This window comes from Pelodiscus sinensis, chromosome 2, assembly GCF_052426305.1.
Source record: "Pelodiscus sinensis isolate ZL-2025 chromosome 2, ASM5242630v1, whole genome shotgun sequence".
Classification (NCBI taxonomy): Eukaryota; Metazoa; Chordata; order Testudines; family Trionychidae; genus Pelodiscus; species Pelodiscus sinensis.
Genome location: NC_143053.1, coordinates 221,839,062 through 221,853,472, shown reverse-complemented (window position 1 = coordinate 221,853,472; position 14,411 = coordinate 221,839,062). Strand labels below are relative to the sequence as shown.

At 41.0% G+C, this 14,411-nt stretch overlaps 1 protein-coding gene across 2 annotated transcripts in view; it reads right to left on the bottom strand.

Annotated features, from left to right (window-relative positions):
- The window catches only part of LOC102444982 (macrophage mannose receptor 1-like), a 112,391-nt gene that overhangs the window by 10,275 nt on the left and 87,705 nt on the right, over nt 1-14,411 (bottom strand). For both annotated transcript variants that reach the window (XM_006119498.5, XM_006119499.5), the window contains one exon: nt 9,181-9,330. In XM_006119498.5, the coding sequence (XP_006119560.3) occupies nt 9,181-9,330 (150 nt within the window). The remainder of the gene's footprint in view (nt 1-9,180; nt 9,331-14,411) is intronic.

The window sequence follows — 14,411 nt, the reverse complement described above, 5'->3', positions numbered from 1 at the left end:
AGGAAGACCAAGGACAGTGTAGGCTCATTGCTCAGTGCAGAGGGAGAAACAGTAATAGGAAACTTACAAGTGGCAGAGGTGCTTAATCACTTTTTTGTTTCAGTCTTCACCACGAAGTGTGATGATGAAGGGATGTCTAACGTAGTGAATGCTAGTGTGAATGGGGTGGGTTTAAAAGATAAAATAAAAAAGTTAAAAATCACTTTGAAAAGTTAGATGTCTGAAAGTCACCAAGAGTAGATGAAATGCATCCTAGAATACTAAAGGAGCTGATTGAGGAGGTATCTGAGCCATTAGCTATCATCTCTGAAAAATCATGGAAGTCAGGAGAGATTCCAGAACACAGGAAAATGGCAAATTTAGTGCCCAGCTATAAAAAGGAAAATAAGAACAACCCAGGAAACAGACCACTCAGTTTAACTTCTGTGCCAGGAAAGATAATGGAGCAACTAATTAAGGAATTCATCTGCAAACACCTGGGAGATAAGGTGATAGGTAACAACCAGCATGGATTTGTAATGAACAAATCATGCCAAACCACTCTGAAAGCTTTCTCTGATAGGATAATGAGTCTTGTGGATAAAGGAGAAGTGATGCATATGGTATACCTAGACTTTGGTAAGGCATTTGATATGGTCTTGCATTATTTTCTTATCAATAAACTAGGTAAATACAACTTAGACAGGGCTAACTGCCTGGATAACCGTTCTCAGAGGGTAGTTATTAATGGCTCACAAATCTGTTGGAAGGGCTTAACAAGTGGGGTTCCACAGGACTCTGTTTTTGGGACCTGTTCTGTTCAATATCTTCATCACAGTTTTAGATATTGGCATAGAGAGTACGCTTATTGAGTTTGCAGATGATACGAAGCTGGGAGGGATTGCAACTGCTTTGGAGGATAGGATCATAATTCAAAATGATCTGGACAAACTAGAGAAATGGTCTGAGGTAAATAGGATTAAGTTTAATAAGGACAAATGCAAAGTACTCTACTTAGGAAGGAACAATCAGTATCACACATACAGAATGGGAAGCAACTGTTTAGGGAGGAGTACTGCAGAAATAAATCTAGGGGTCATAGCAGACCACAAGCTAAATATGAGTCAACTGTGTGATTCTGTTTAAAAAAAAAAAAGCAAACATGATTCTGGGATGCATTAACAGCAGTGTTGTGAGCAAGACACGAGAAATCATTCTTCTGCTCTACTCTGTGCTGATTATGCCTCAGTTGGAGTATTGTGTCCAATTCTGGACACCACATTTCAAGAAAGATGTGGAGAAATAAGAGCAAATCCAGAGAAGAGCAACAAGAATGATTAAAGGTTTAGAGAACATGACCTGCAAAGGAAGATTAAAAGAACTGGGCTTGTTTAGTTTGGAAAGAAGACTGAGAGGGGACATGATAGCGGTTTTCAGGTACCCGGTATCTAAAAGGGTGTCAGAAAGAGGAGGGAGAAAAATTGTTCTCCTTAGCCTCTGAGGACGCGACAAGAAGAAATGGGCTTAAACTGCAGCACGGGAAGTTTAGGTTGGATATTAGGAAAAACTTCCTAACTGTCCAGGTGGTTAAACACTGGAATAAGTTAGACAGACATCTATCTGGGATGGTCTAGATGGTAGTGGGTCCTGCCATGAGGGCAGAGGACTGGAATCGATGACCCCTTAAGGTCCCTTCCAGTTCTAGTGTCCTAAGATTCTATTGTTCTAAGATTCTAGGAAATGTTACCACTGGACCAGTCAGCAGCCTATCACTCTACTGCCTGATGGTCAGACCTTGCTGTGGTGCAAGATTGGGAAAGCTGTTAATTTATCCCCTCCCTTAAAGATACCTAGAATATGATGACTGATTGGGACAGTAGCTGAAGAGGGATCTGATTTACTACCGAGAATTCTTTCACAGGTATGTGCAGGTCAGACTAGATAATTACAATAGTCCCTTCTGATTTAAAAGTTTCTGAGTCTATATTGTGGTAGCTTGATGTGCATGAGGGACAGCTAAAGTGAAATATTTTGCAAAAAGCCAAAATTTTGCAAAAGTTCTTTCAGGAAATATTTCACTTAGCTTGATGTGCATGAGGGCGAGCTGAAGTGAAATATTTCCTGAAAGAACGTTTGCAAAATTTTGGCTTTTTGCAAAATATTTAACTTTAGCTTGATGTGCATGAGGGACAGCTAAAGTTAAATATTTTGCAAAAAGCCAAAATTTTGCAAACGTTCTTTCAGGAAATATTTCACTTCAGCTCGCCCTCATGCACATCAAGCTAAGTGAAATATTTCCTGAAAGAACTTTTGCAAAATTTTGGCTTTTTGCAAAATATTTCACTTTAGCTGTCCCTCATGCACATCAAGCTACCACAATATAGACTCAGAAACTTTAAAGTCAGAAGGGACTATTGTGATAGTAATCTGGTCAGTGGATCAGATTATTCCTGTGAGAGTATAAATTATTAAACTTTTTAAAAGACCCCGATTATTTCTATAGAGTCTGTGAAATTTTTAAGAGCATAAGAATTATCTGTGATGTGGGTTTACAATAAATTTTTCTTTGGCTTTGCACTGCAAATTAGGGACAGTGAAGGACAAGCACAGCAGCATAGGCACAAAAGACTAGAAAGTCAACAAAAAGAATGAAGACTGCCAAAACCTGAATATTTTGGAATATGTGCACTGCTGCAAACATATTTATCAAACTGATAGCAGCTGGCATTAGAAAGGCTCCTCAGTAATTCTGAGTGTTTCTTGTGTGGATTCAGGTGCTTCCTGGTGTTAGATATATAGTATTAGATTAAAAATCTGCAACTTCCTAAAAATTCTTGTGCTGTTAGTTCACAAAAAATGATTCAACTAGAAATTCTCAGTAAAGTTTGCTGTAAGTTGCGGAGATTGACATTACTTTGGTGAATTCTGTCCATGGGATTTTCCAAGTTTATTATTTTTGTAGTCAAATATTAGAATTCTATCACTTCCCTTCTCCAGCTTCCTCATTTCCCACCATTCAGCAATACTGAGAGTACAATTCATATACCACTACAAAACAGTACTCTGTCTTGTTTCTCCCCCTTTTGAAAGGAGTCCAAAGGGTTCTTCATTGTGATTTTCTGTTGGATTCATGAGTTTTCTATAAATTTTGTGTGGAGGCCAATTCTGTAGATCCCTCCTTCTCACTGCATCAACTTTCTATTTCCTTCACCTCTGAGACCAAGCAACACACAGCAGTGACAATTCAACATAATACACCAAAGGCTCAATTCCTAATAAAACAAGAGTCCCCTATTACATGGATACCAACTACCACTTAAGTGTAGTTGGTCAATCATATGCAAACCTGAAGCCTCAGAATATACGCATCATCCTATGCAAGGCCATTGATGAAGAAGAGCAAAATGGGCAATTGCCCCCAAAGCCCGGTGATTTAAAAAGGCCCAGGGCTCTTTAATTCTATGCCAGAGCCATGTGTGGCATGGTCTGGGTTGCCATGGGAGGCACAACATAGTCTGGGTGGTGATGAGGGTTGGCTGCCTGTAGACCTGCCCCTTCCAGGAGGGCTGGATCCACGTCCTCTCCTGCGTTGCCCAGGCTCAGCAAAATCTGTTGCTAGTCCAGCTCCTATGTATGATATGGTAGCATAATTATAATTTTAGTAAGTGTTTTCTGAACCTTTATATAACCCACCTATGTCACAGCATTTGTTAAATGTATATGTTTTTATATGTGGGGATACAGATTTTGCAATATTTCTCTCTGCCCCTTTGGTGCTCCACGTTCTTGATCCCTCCCTACACATACAGTAATAATAGCATAAATGAAATATTGTATTCAACTTTACTTAATGGGATTTCTGCTGCTGCATCTTTTCATACATTTCTTTGAAGTTTACATCATACTGGTCAAATTCAGCTTCATGCACCCTTCAGGTTGTCTTCTGTAAGTCTTGAGCGCAAATTACCTTTGATGTGATTCAAATGAGAGAAAGCCTTTGCACACATACAGGTAGAGCCAAACATTGAAAATAAGGCCAAGCTGACATTCTGCATAGTGTTGTATGTGACAGGAAGTTCTTTCCACGTTTGCAGAAGCAGATCATCAACGTGCTCCAATTTCTTCATGTCAGCCCATTTGTGCAGTTTTGCCAATTCTGCACTTTGTTGATCATTCTAAATCAGAATTCAGCTCGATGAATTTTTCTACCCAGATATCCAACTCCTTGAATTCTGCTATTTCCATATCACCGACTGAGATGCCTAGAATGACTGTCAAATCAATTCAGTTCTTCAACAAATGCCTTATGTGGACAAATCAAACTTAAACAGACCACTGTGTTTGCAAAAGTCAACAAAACGAAACTTGAATGCCCTCAGGAGCTCAGAAACAAATCTGTCAAGATCCTGCAAATCAAGGCTGTTACTTGGATTCTCTCTCTGATACAAATAACAAAACATTCATAATCTTTAAAAATGTGACACTGTGCCCATCTCAGCATCTTTGATGAAGAAAATCCATTTTGACTCAAATCCATACATTGCTTGCCCTTGTAGCTTACAGTTCAACTCATTAAAATGGTGAGTTGATGAACATAAGAATGGCCATACAAGGTTAGACCAAAGGTCCATCTAACCCAGTATCCTTTCTGCTAACAGTGGCCAATGCCAGATGCCCTAGACGGAGTAAACACAACAAGTGATCACCATGTGATCCCTGCCCTGTCACCCATTTCCAGCCAAACAGAGACCAGGGACACTCTTCCTACCCATCCTAGCTAATAGCCATTGATGGACCTAACCTCAGGAATTTATCTAGATGGAGCTCATCCTCCCTATATAGGCTCCCCCAATCCAAAAGTTTCCCCAATTCCTAATAAATCTAAACCCCTTGTCTGTATACCATCATCTCATCCATGCATTGAGACTCTGAAGTTGTGCCTGTGTACCTGGCCCCGTGAGTGGAACTGGAAGCATTTCAGAGAACACTGCAACAGAGGTCCTAGATTTCAATCTCTTTCCTAGCAACCTAAATTTGGCCTCCAAAACCTCTCTCCTACTCTTCCTTATGTCATTGGTACCTACATGTACCATGACCACTGGCTCCTTCCCAGCACTATACATAAGTCTACCTAGATGTCTTCAGAGATCCACAACCTTCACACCAGGCAGGCAACTCACCATATGGTTCCCCAATTATCACAAACCCAGCTATCTATGTTTCTAATGATCGAATCCCCTATTACTAACATCTGCCTTTTCCTAAAGACTGGAGTTCCCTCCCCTGAAGATGAATCCTCAGTGTGAGAAGATATGACAACATCCTCTGGAAGGAGGGTCCCAGTTATGGGATGGTTTCCCTCTGCTCTAGTTGACTGTTCTCCTTCCCATAGCCTTTCATCCTCCTTAAAAGTACAGGGGCTGTCTGACTGGAGGTGGCACAGTTCTACTGTGACCTCGAAAGTCTCATCTATGTACCTCTTTGCAGGAACATACTGACAATCAAAATAGGCCCAGGAAATGGGTTGAGAACGTCCTCCCCATGACGTCACCCCTGCATGCCCCTCAAGTCCTGCCCCGTGTCATGTCCAGCACATGGCACAAGCGGCGGGTCGAGCACTGCGTGCTGCATATAGCACGGACACAGAGCTGTTCCAAGTGAGGGGCAATGGTGTGCGGACATGAGAGCCCACCAGACAACAGCCCACTGGGAAATTCCCGGTATCCCACTGGGCCAGTCCGCCCCTGCCTCTCTTAGCTCCTCCAATTCTGGCCTCCAAAGCTCATACGCGGTTTCTGGGGCCAAGAGCTCCTTGCATCAAATGCACATATATGCCACCTGTCCATAGGGCAGGGAATCTTACATAATACATTGGGTGCAATAACTGCTCTTGGGCTTTTGCCTGCATTCTCTCCTACTGGTAATTAGATTGATAAGGTTATTATTTAAGTGAGGTAGTTTTGGTTTTAATTTAGTTTAAAACTTTTGAAGAATGTCAAGTGTACCTTGCCCCCTTCCAGCTCCCTCTCTAAACACCCTCACAAAATTCCTTGTTAGCTGTCCCTGTTCACAAAGCTCCCTGGTCACTTACTAGCTCCCTATCCTTCCTGAAAGGCCCACCTCCTGGCTAAGGCTTGACCAATTAACAGAGGGTTCTAGATTTCAAATCCTCATTATGAAGCTCACAGTTTCCAACTGCTGGCCTCAGCACATGGTCCTTCAAACACACATGCATCTCCAAAGTGACAAACACAAACTCAGCACACAGTGTCTTTCAGGCAACCAGCAAGTAACCCTCAAACACAAAAATACACACTATAGACAGTCACTTATGCCAAGGGTTCTGTAATCACTCCTCTTTCACCTGGAGAACTTCCTCATGAAACTAGTAGATAGTAAAACTTGAGCAACCAGACACAGTCTGAAAGCTCAAGGTGTTTGACACCTTTCATATAAAAAAATGATAATCTCATTCATGAAGGTGGCAAAATGAGACAAAATTTTGCCATGAGATAACCAGTGAATCTTGGTGTGCCTTTTTAGATCAGGCTATTTGGAATCTACTTCCTCGAGCAGTGACTGAAATTGATGGTGATTAAGGGCGCAGGCAAGAATCCAATTGGCAGTGCGGTCAACCTGTTTCATTACATTTCCAAGTTCAGTTCCACAAGATTGCACACAAGATTGTCCTGAAGCACATTGCAACAAAAATTCAAAAGTGGGCAGTTCAGCTGTTCTGACAAAAGAGTAAGGAATCCCCTGTAGACACAGACACAAGATTATCCAACTGTATTTCTGTCTCATTTACAAAGTTCAACACCTTTTAAGAATGGCTTCAGCCTTTGTTTGATTTTTCATAGATAATATCTCAGTCATTTCTTCATGAAGGGGAATGCCACAAATATATCATCACATTATACACAACTGATTAGCGTCACATATGTCAGCTGTCTCATCCATAGAAAATGAAAACTAAGTAGCTGTACTCAAATTTTGCATTTGTTCCTTGTCAATTTGATGAGCCATTTACATAGCAGTGTCATGGACTTTATTTGCTTATAATGCCATGTCTTGAATTGTCTGTAAGATTTTGTCTTTCTTGTGAATCTCGTCAAATAGTCCATGACCAATTTTTAGCATGCATCTCTTCACATTATTCCTTGTCAGTGAAAGGTTTCCCCTCTTGAATAATGCTGTATGAGCCTTAAAACCTTGTGAAGTTTAAGTGCCCATCTTTTTTCGACCATGCCAGCAGGCTATTTTGTTCATTGTTCTTCTTTCATTGCAGCTCCATGCAGGTTTCTTTTTCGCGCATCACTGACGGGGTATTTTGTAGCAAATGCTGCATGTTGCATGTTCTCTGCAAGAACTAAATAGGGCTCTTTTGTCATTCCCCAAATACACACAACTTTTTAAAATTAAAATGAAAAGTGAATTCAAACTTTTAAAAATACATAATTCCACATATGACAAAAGAGCCCTATTTATTTCCATACTGAGCCATATTTGGCTCTAGAGCCATAGGTTGCAGACACCAGCTCTATGTTGTACTGACAGGGCCAAGGAATTCCGGCATTGTGTCCAACAGTATTCCAGTAAAAATAATCAGCAGCATAATGAGGTAAAATGCATTTTCCACAGTCAGTTCTCTTTTAGTTTCTAGCTGGGATCCTGGTATCAGCAGTGTAGCAATGGCTGTGGACAGTAGGTGACAAGATATCACAGCGCTCTATCACAGTAACTATTTTTACTTTAGCTGTCACATGCTTGGAGAGTTTTATCCCAGTTAATACATAACTGTAGAAATAAGATGCCATAATATATAATCATGGCAAATAAAAGCACTTTGTACTACCACCAATTTAGGGCCCAATTCTCCCTCACAGAGATGCAATTATCACTGATGCCAAATCCAACTATCAGTAGGGAACTAAACAGAGAGTGAGTGACTAAAAATATAGGAAGCCCAGAGGGTGAGGAGCGACAATTTGAATGTTATATCCCTCATATAAAAAGATATGAAGTTTTAGTCCTCTGTGCTGCAGATTTTATAGGCAAACTCAGAAAGTACTTTCCCAAATGCAGAAGAGGAAAGGGACTTTGAACAGTGTCGGTACATCATGCAAATGATTAGATCTGTATCATGTTGATGCTGTTCACTTTTGTACTTTTAACACCTCTTTACCAAGCAGCAGCAAGTATCTGGAGCCTTGCAGGTTGGCTTCCCAAATGAGGTGGGGGAAAATAAGTGATCTGGACTCTGAGTATATTCTATGTTAATTCTTTAATTTATACATAGACCAATTCTTGAATAGAGGAGGACTAACAGCAGGTAGGAAATCCTCCCTCCCTCCCCCCGCAGGAATCCTCAGCCTTAGCACCAAGGCTTGGCTCCTAAGTAGCAACGCTGCCTCAAGAACAGACTCCGGTCAGACCAATGCAGAGAACCAGTTGTCCTGCTGTCCACATAGTTTCTTCCAGCCAGAAACATGCATTTCCAAATGAAGAATGTACAATGTGTTGTCCCATACTTAACATTTTCTCTCATGTTAAGAAAAAGAACTGGAAGACTGCGTGTAACCAGGCCACACTTCTTATAAACATGAACATATGCTACAACCAGAGTTGAGCATTTGGGGGGGTGGGAAACATGTCTGTATTCAAAGGGACTCTAGGAAGTAATTTGTGGCAATTTAATTTAAAAAACTGTATAAATCATGATATAAACTGGAGGCTATGATAAAAAACACTGATAAACCAAAACAAATAATTAATTTAACCGTTCCTTTGTAATTTTAGAAATTCAAATACAACGGCTGTTTTTACTAGTACATGAGAATCAGACATTGAAAATCACTGTAGTTAAACATTCACTTCTCCAGGTGATTAAATTACAAAAAAGGAAACAATGGTGCCAATTTAACAGTGCATTGTCCCTGTCAGGTTTCTGTAATTCTATTCATTCAATGGCTTATAACGGCAGTAGCTCAGGAGTAAATCAGACCCACAGCATAAATGATGTAAAATGAAATTTTAGGAAAGCAAACTTTGTATTATTAATGCAGACAAGGAATTTGTCTTTAAATTATTATTATTATTGCTAAAACTTACTATCATGGCCACTGATACAGTCATCATACTGTACAAACAATAGATGTATGACTTGTGTGCATCTTACCTCTAATTTAAAAGGACACTCACCTAATCGAAGGCATTCTAAGGAGGCCTGGGCCCAGTTTCTTGAAGATGAAGACTCAATGAAGTAGCAGTGACCACGGAAAGGAATCCATGATTTGTGTTCTAACTCAGGGCACTTTCCTGGGAGTTGGGGAGGATCAGTCGGAGCTTTAACTATTTAAAAAAAAGGGGACACAGATTATAATTAATAAAACATTTTGTTGAACAAGTTTCTCTTGCTTTTACCATGAGTTGCACATACTAATTTGACACCAGGAAACTCTCATAATAAATGTTTAATCATAATATAACCTTTTAAATGATGTATTCCTTGTTATTATGCCATACCAGAAAAAACTCTAAATGGTGAATAATTAGTGTTACAGCTGCATTTTACACTCTAAGCACCTAATTCAGCAAAGTCCATAAGCACATGCTTATCTTTAATCGCTTCCATATGTCTATCCCTACTGAGCAAATGCTGAAACATGCTTACGAACATGTTTAAGTCCCGTGTTCAGTGCTTTGCTGAACTAGAGACTAAATTTGGTTAGATCAGGCCATAAACCAATACACCTCTTAAACCAAGAGAAGAGTGCAATTAACATCAATGGTGGTTTCAGGTGCATTTAAAGACAGCCCAGTATCAGGCCAAAATTATTAACTGAAAAACTACAGTAAATAAAATGTTTAAAATCTCAGACAAGTAGGAGAATATATACTGTACAGCCTAATGATCAGGAATGTATCTGTTTGTTAAAACCAAGTACTCTGGGTCAAGAAAGTCTGTTCCTCTTTTACTTACCTCTTGACCTGAAATCAGGATTTTCTGTTTTTCCTGGCAATAAGCTGGCATTTCAATTCTCATCAAGCCACGAGGAAAAAAAATATCACTCTTGGTTTGGCAGGTAAATAAAATAGAAATGGGTTTTCAAATATTTTGTTTAAAATTATAATGATTTTGCAATCTGCCACTACACAGTGCACTGTGGTGATGAATGAGGTTGTGAATAGACTAACATCTTTTTAACAACTGTAATGTGTTTTTGTTCACCTTTAGCAGTGGTGCATTTTTTAAGTACTGCAGCGGGATTTAGCTTATTACTGCCATTAAAGAATAACTTAATTAAACATGACAGAGACAAAGTGGGTAAGGTATTAGCTTTTACTAGACCTCTTTCTTTTGGTGAGAGACAAAAGCTTTTGAAACAAACAGAAATTGGGCCAATAAAAAGATAATTACCTCAAACACCTTGGCTATGTCTACACTGGCACGATCTTGTGCCAGAGCTGTGCAAATGAGGCTAAGCGTGGAATATCGCCGAGCCTCATTTGCATATCTAATGAGCCGCCATTTTTGCGGAAGAGGCCCTTGAGCAAGAAGGAGCTGTCTACACTGCCCCTTCTTGTGCAAGAAAAACCCTCTTACGCAATGCTGTTACGCTGATTATTTTCAGGAATAACGGCATTGTTCAAGAGGGTTTTTCTTGCGCAAGGGGCAGTGTAGACAGCTCCTTCTTGCGCAAGAACCTCTTCCGCAAAAATGGTGGCTCATTAGATATGCAAATGAGACTCGGCGATATTCCACGCTTAGCCTCATTTGCATAGCTCTGACACAAGATCGCGCCAGTGTAGACATAGCCCTTGTGTCTCTAATATACAGGGATCAACATGACGACAACACCACGCTATTAAAACACAACTATTTAAAATACACTAGTTGTTCTTCTTAATCTAGTCAAAGGAAGATGTTCTTAAAACATAAGTGTGTTTAATTTAGAATCAATGATCCATGATTAAAACCACCCTATAACTCTGAAAATAAGTGTCTACTCTTTTGCCCACAAGATCTGAGAAAACAAAACATTATTTTACAGGAAAACCAGTTGTTTTTTCTTTGGCTATGTCAAGAATCATAAGTCCTAGATGTCAACAGATTATTGTACTGTGTTTTCTATTAACCATTCTTTCAGTAAGAGATGTAACATTAAACTTCTCGGTCTTGTAAATTAATTAACTATCAAACTCTTTTTTCTTGCTTTTACCTAGCATTCAATAGTTTGTGTACTCCACTGCCCTCTGCTGGATCTATCTGACATTCAGATACAATGCGTAGTCCTGTGGTACCTTGGGGCACATCTACACAGCAGAGCAAATGTTGAATTAAGCTATACAACTTCAGCTATGTCAATTGTGTAGCTGAAGTTGAAAGAGTGCCAATAGCCAAATTAAGCTACCTTCGACTCTTCCTTCGACTTCCCTTACTCCTCGAGTCAGAGTAATAAGTTACACGGGTCAGAGTAAGAAGTCCTCCAACTCACCATTGTTTTGAAATAATGGCTTGCTGTGCAGATGCACTCTTTGTTATTTTAGAATAATCTCAGTAATTCCAAAATAGTGCTGCTTTGTAGCAATGCCCTTAGAGAGTAACAAATATAGTACCTCATATATCATGAGCTTTTGTGGACAAAACTCTCTTCTTCAGATGAGATGAGTCTGAGTCCACTCAAGCTTACCTCATCTGAAGAAGTGGGCTTTGCCCACAAAAACTCTAGATAGATAGATAGATAGATAGATAGATAGATAGATAGATAGATAGATAGATAGATAGATAGATTAATAGATAGATAGATAGATAGATGATTAAAGAGAGAGAGAGATCTCTTCCTTCCTCCCTCCCTCTGACAGGGGCGGTGAACCTTTTTTGGGTTGAGGGTCACTGACGCACAGAAAAATCAGTGGTGGGCTGCACACAAGTGTGAAGCAAAAAAAGAAAAAAACCAAACCCTCATTGAAGTTGCCCCCTATTGAGAAAAAGAAAGATGCTCCCCACATTTCCCGCATGCACAAGAGCCTAGGGGTCCCAGGCTAATCGATTTTGTGTACTCCAGCCCCACGGTGCAGCAGCAGGGGGACTGGAGCACGTGCGTCGGCTCCCCAGTGCTAAGAGAGGGGCCCTTAGCCTTGGAAGCTGGATCCAGGCAAATCAGGGGCCTGTATCTAGCCCCCAGGCCTGAGGTTCCCCATCCCTACTCTGAAGTGTCACAGGACTACTCGTTTTTAAAGGTACAGACTAACACAGCTACCCCTCTGAGACTTTCTGACATCCAAATGTTTGTCTCATTTTCTAGTCAGCGAGTTAATCTAACACAGTGTTTCCAACTGCCAGTCCATGGACCAGTGCCAGGCCGTGAACTGCTGGCTGCTGGGCTGTGGCACATTGCCATGCCATGCCCATGGCCTGATGATTGGCTCAGCAGGAATCTAAGTTCCCTGGAAGCTGCACAGCCGAGTGACTGTGCAGTTACTAATTGACCCCCGCCTAGAGGTTTAGGGTAGCCACGCAGAGAGCTTCTTGGCTGGGGCGGGACACTCCCTCAGAAGCAGAAGCTCCTTGCTCTGATTCCAGACAACGATCGTGCTGGTAGGGAATGCACCCTTGCCCTCCGTGGTCTCCCATGCATCTTCCCACCATCAGCAGCTGGACTGCAATTTTTCCCCGACCACCTCCTCCCTGTGGGCTTGGCTTGCTATTGTTAGGCTCCCCAGGGTTGGGGATCAAAGTAGGAGGGTCAGGCAGATTCTAAATGATCAATCAATGCACAAGGGAGCCAGCTTAGAAGCAGGCTCAGCATCTGTCTTGCTGGGCACAGCCCAGAGTGAGGGCTTGCATAAAACCAAGCTGAGCTCTCAAACCCACAGGATGCATCCTCTTTCCCTGGATAAGGGGGGACTGTGTAAAAATGCTCCAACTGCCTTGCTTCTACTGACCCGCAGCAGCACTCCATCTCCCACAGCTGTGAGGGACAAACCTCCAACCTGCTTCCATGGACCCTAGCTGCAGAAAACCATTGGATTTGGGCCCAGCTCTGTACAGAAGCAGAACTAGTGCAAATTTTCCAAAAGAGACTTTCCCCTGTTGAAAAAATGCCATGGCTTCAAGGCAGACATTATTCACTTGCCTCTACCCAAGAAAGAAGCAGATGTAGATAATATCAACCCATCTTTTCTCATTTTTCACGTGGAAACTCTTAGGTATATTTTATGTACTTAAAATTCAAGGAACAATACAGACCAGTCGCTGTTCAGATAAAAATGTCTAGATGGCATAAAGTGTCACTGTGGTCAGGCCCCATTATGTGTCCTGCAAACAGAATGCAATTCTGGTTTCAAACAGAACTTTTACCTGTTTTACAGAGCTCTGTTTCATTTGCATAGCATGGATCCTAAACATTCCCCAGAGAGAGTGTACAAGCCTGAATGTAGAATTTTTCAAGAGCAGAACTACACTGTTAAGCAAAGAGTTACTGTATACCCCATCACAGGCTCAGACACAGTGCCTAGATTCTACCCAGCTGAAGCCAGCTTAATGTGAATACAACACCCTGTGTTCAAATACAGCCCCCGATCAGTGTGTCCCAATAGAGCCCATTCGGGGTTATCATAACACTGTAAAGATAAGAGACAACTTAAGTTAAGTTAAGACCATAAGTTATGATTCATTATAATTGGGGGAGGGATCGCTCAGTGGTTTGAGCATTGGCCTGCTAAACCCAGGGTTGTGAGTTCAATCCTTATGGAGGCCATTTAGAGATTTGGGGCAAAAATTCATCAGGGATGGTACTTGGTTCTGCTGAGAAGGCAGGGGACTGGACTCAATGACCTTTCAAGGTCCCTTCCAGTTCTAGAAGATAGGCAATCTCCATTATTTTATTTTATTTTTTTGGCTAACCCAGCTCTCTACTATGGGGCTACTATAAGGTGGGTGCATAACTGGCTGGATAACTGTTTTCAGAGAGTAGTTATTAATGGTTCACAATCCTGCTGGAAAGGAATAACAACTGGGGTTCCACAGGGGTCTGTTTTGGGACCAGTTCTGCTCAATATCTTCATCAATGATTTGGATATTGGCATAGAGAGTACGCTTATTAAGTTTGCAGATTATATGAAGCTGGGAGGGGTTGCAATTACTTTGGAGGATGGGGTCATAATTCAAAATGATCTGGACAAACTAGAGAAATTGTCTGAGGTAAACAGAATCAAGTTTAATCAAGACAAATGCAAAGTACTCTACTTAGGAAGGAACAATCAGTCTCTCACATACAGAATGGGAAGTGACTGTCTAGGAAGGAGTACTGCAGAAGAGGATCTAGGGGTCATAGTGGTCATAGGGTTGCAAAGGTGGTTTCAACACAAATACTGGACACAATTGACATTACATCACAATCTACATTACATCTTATTTAGAAAGTACC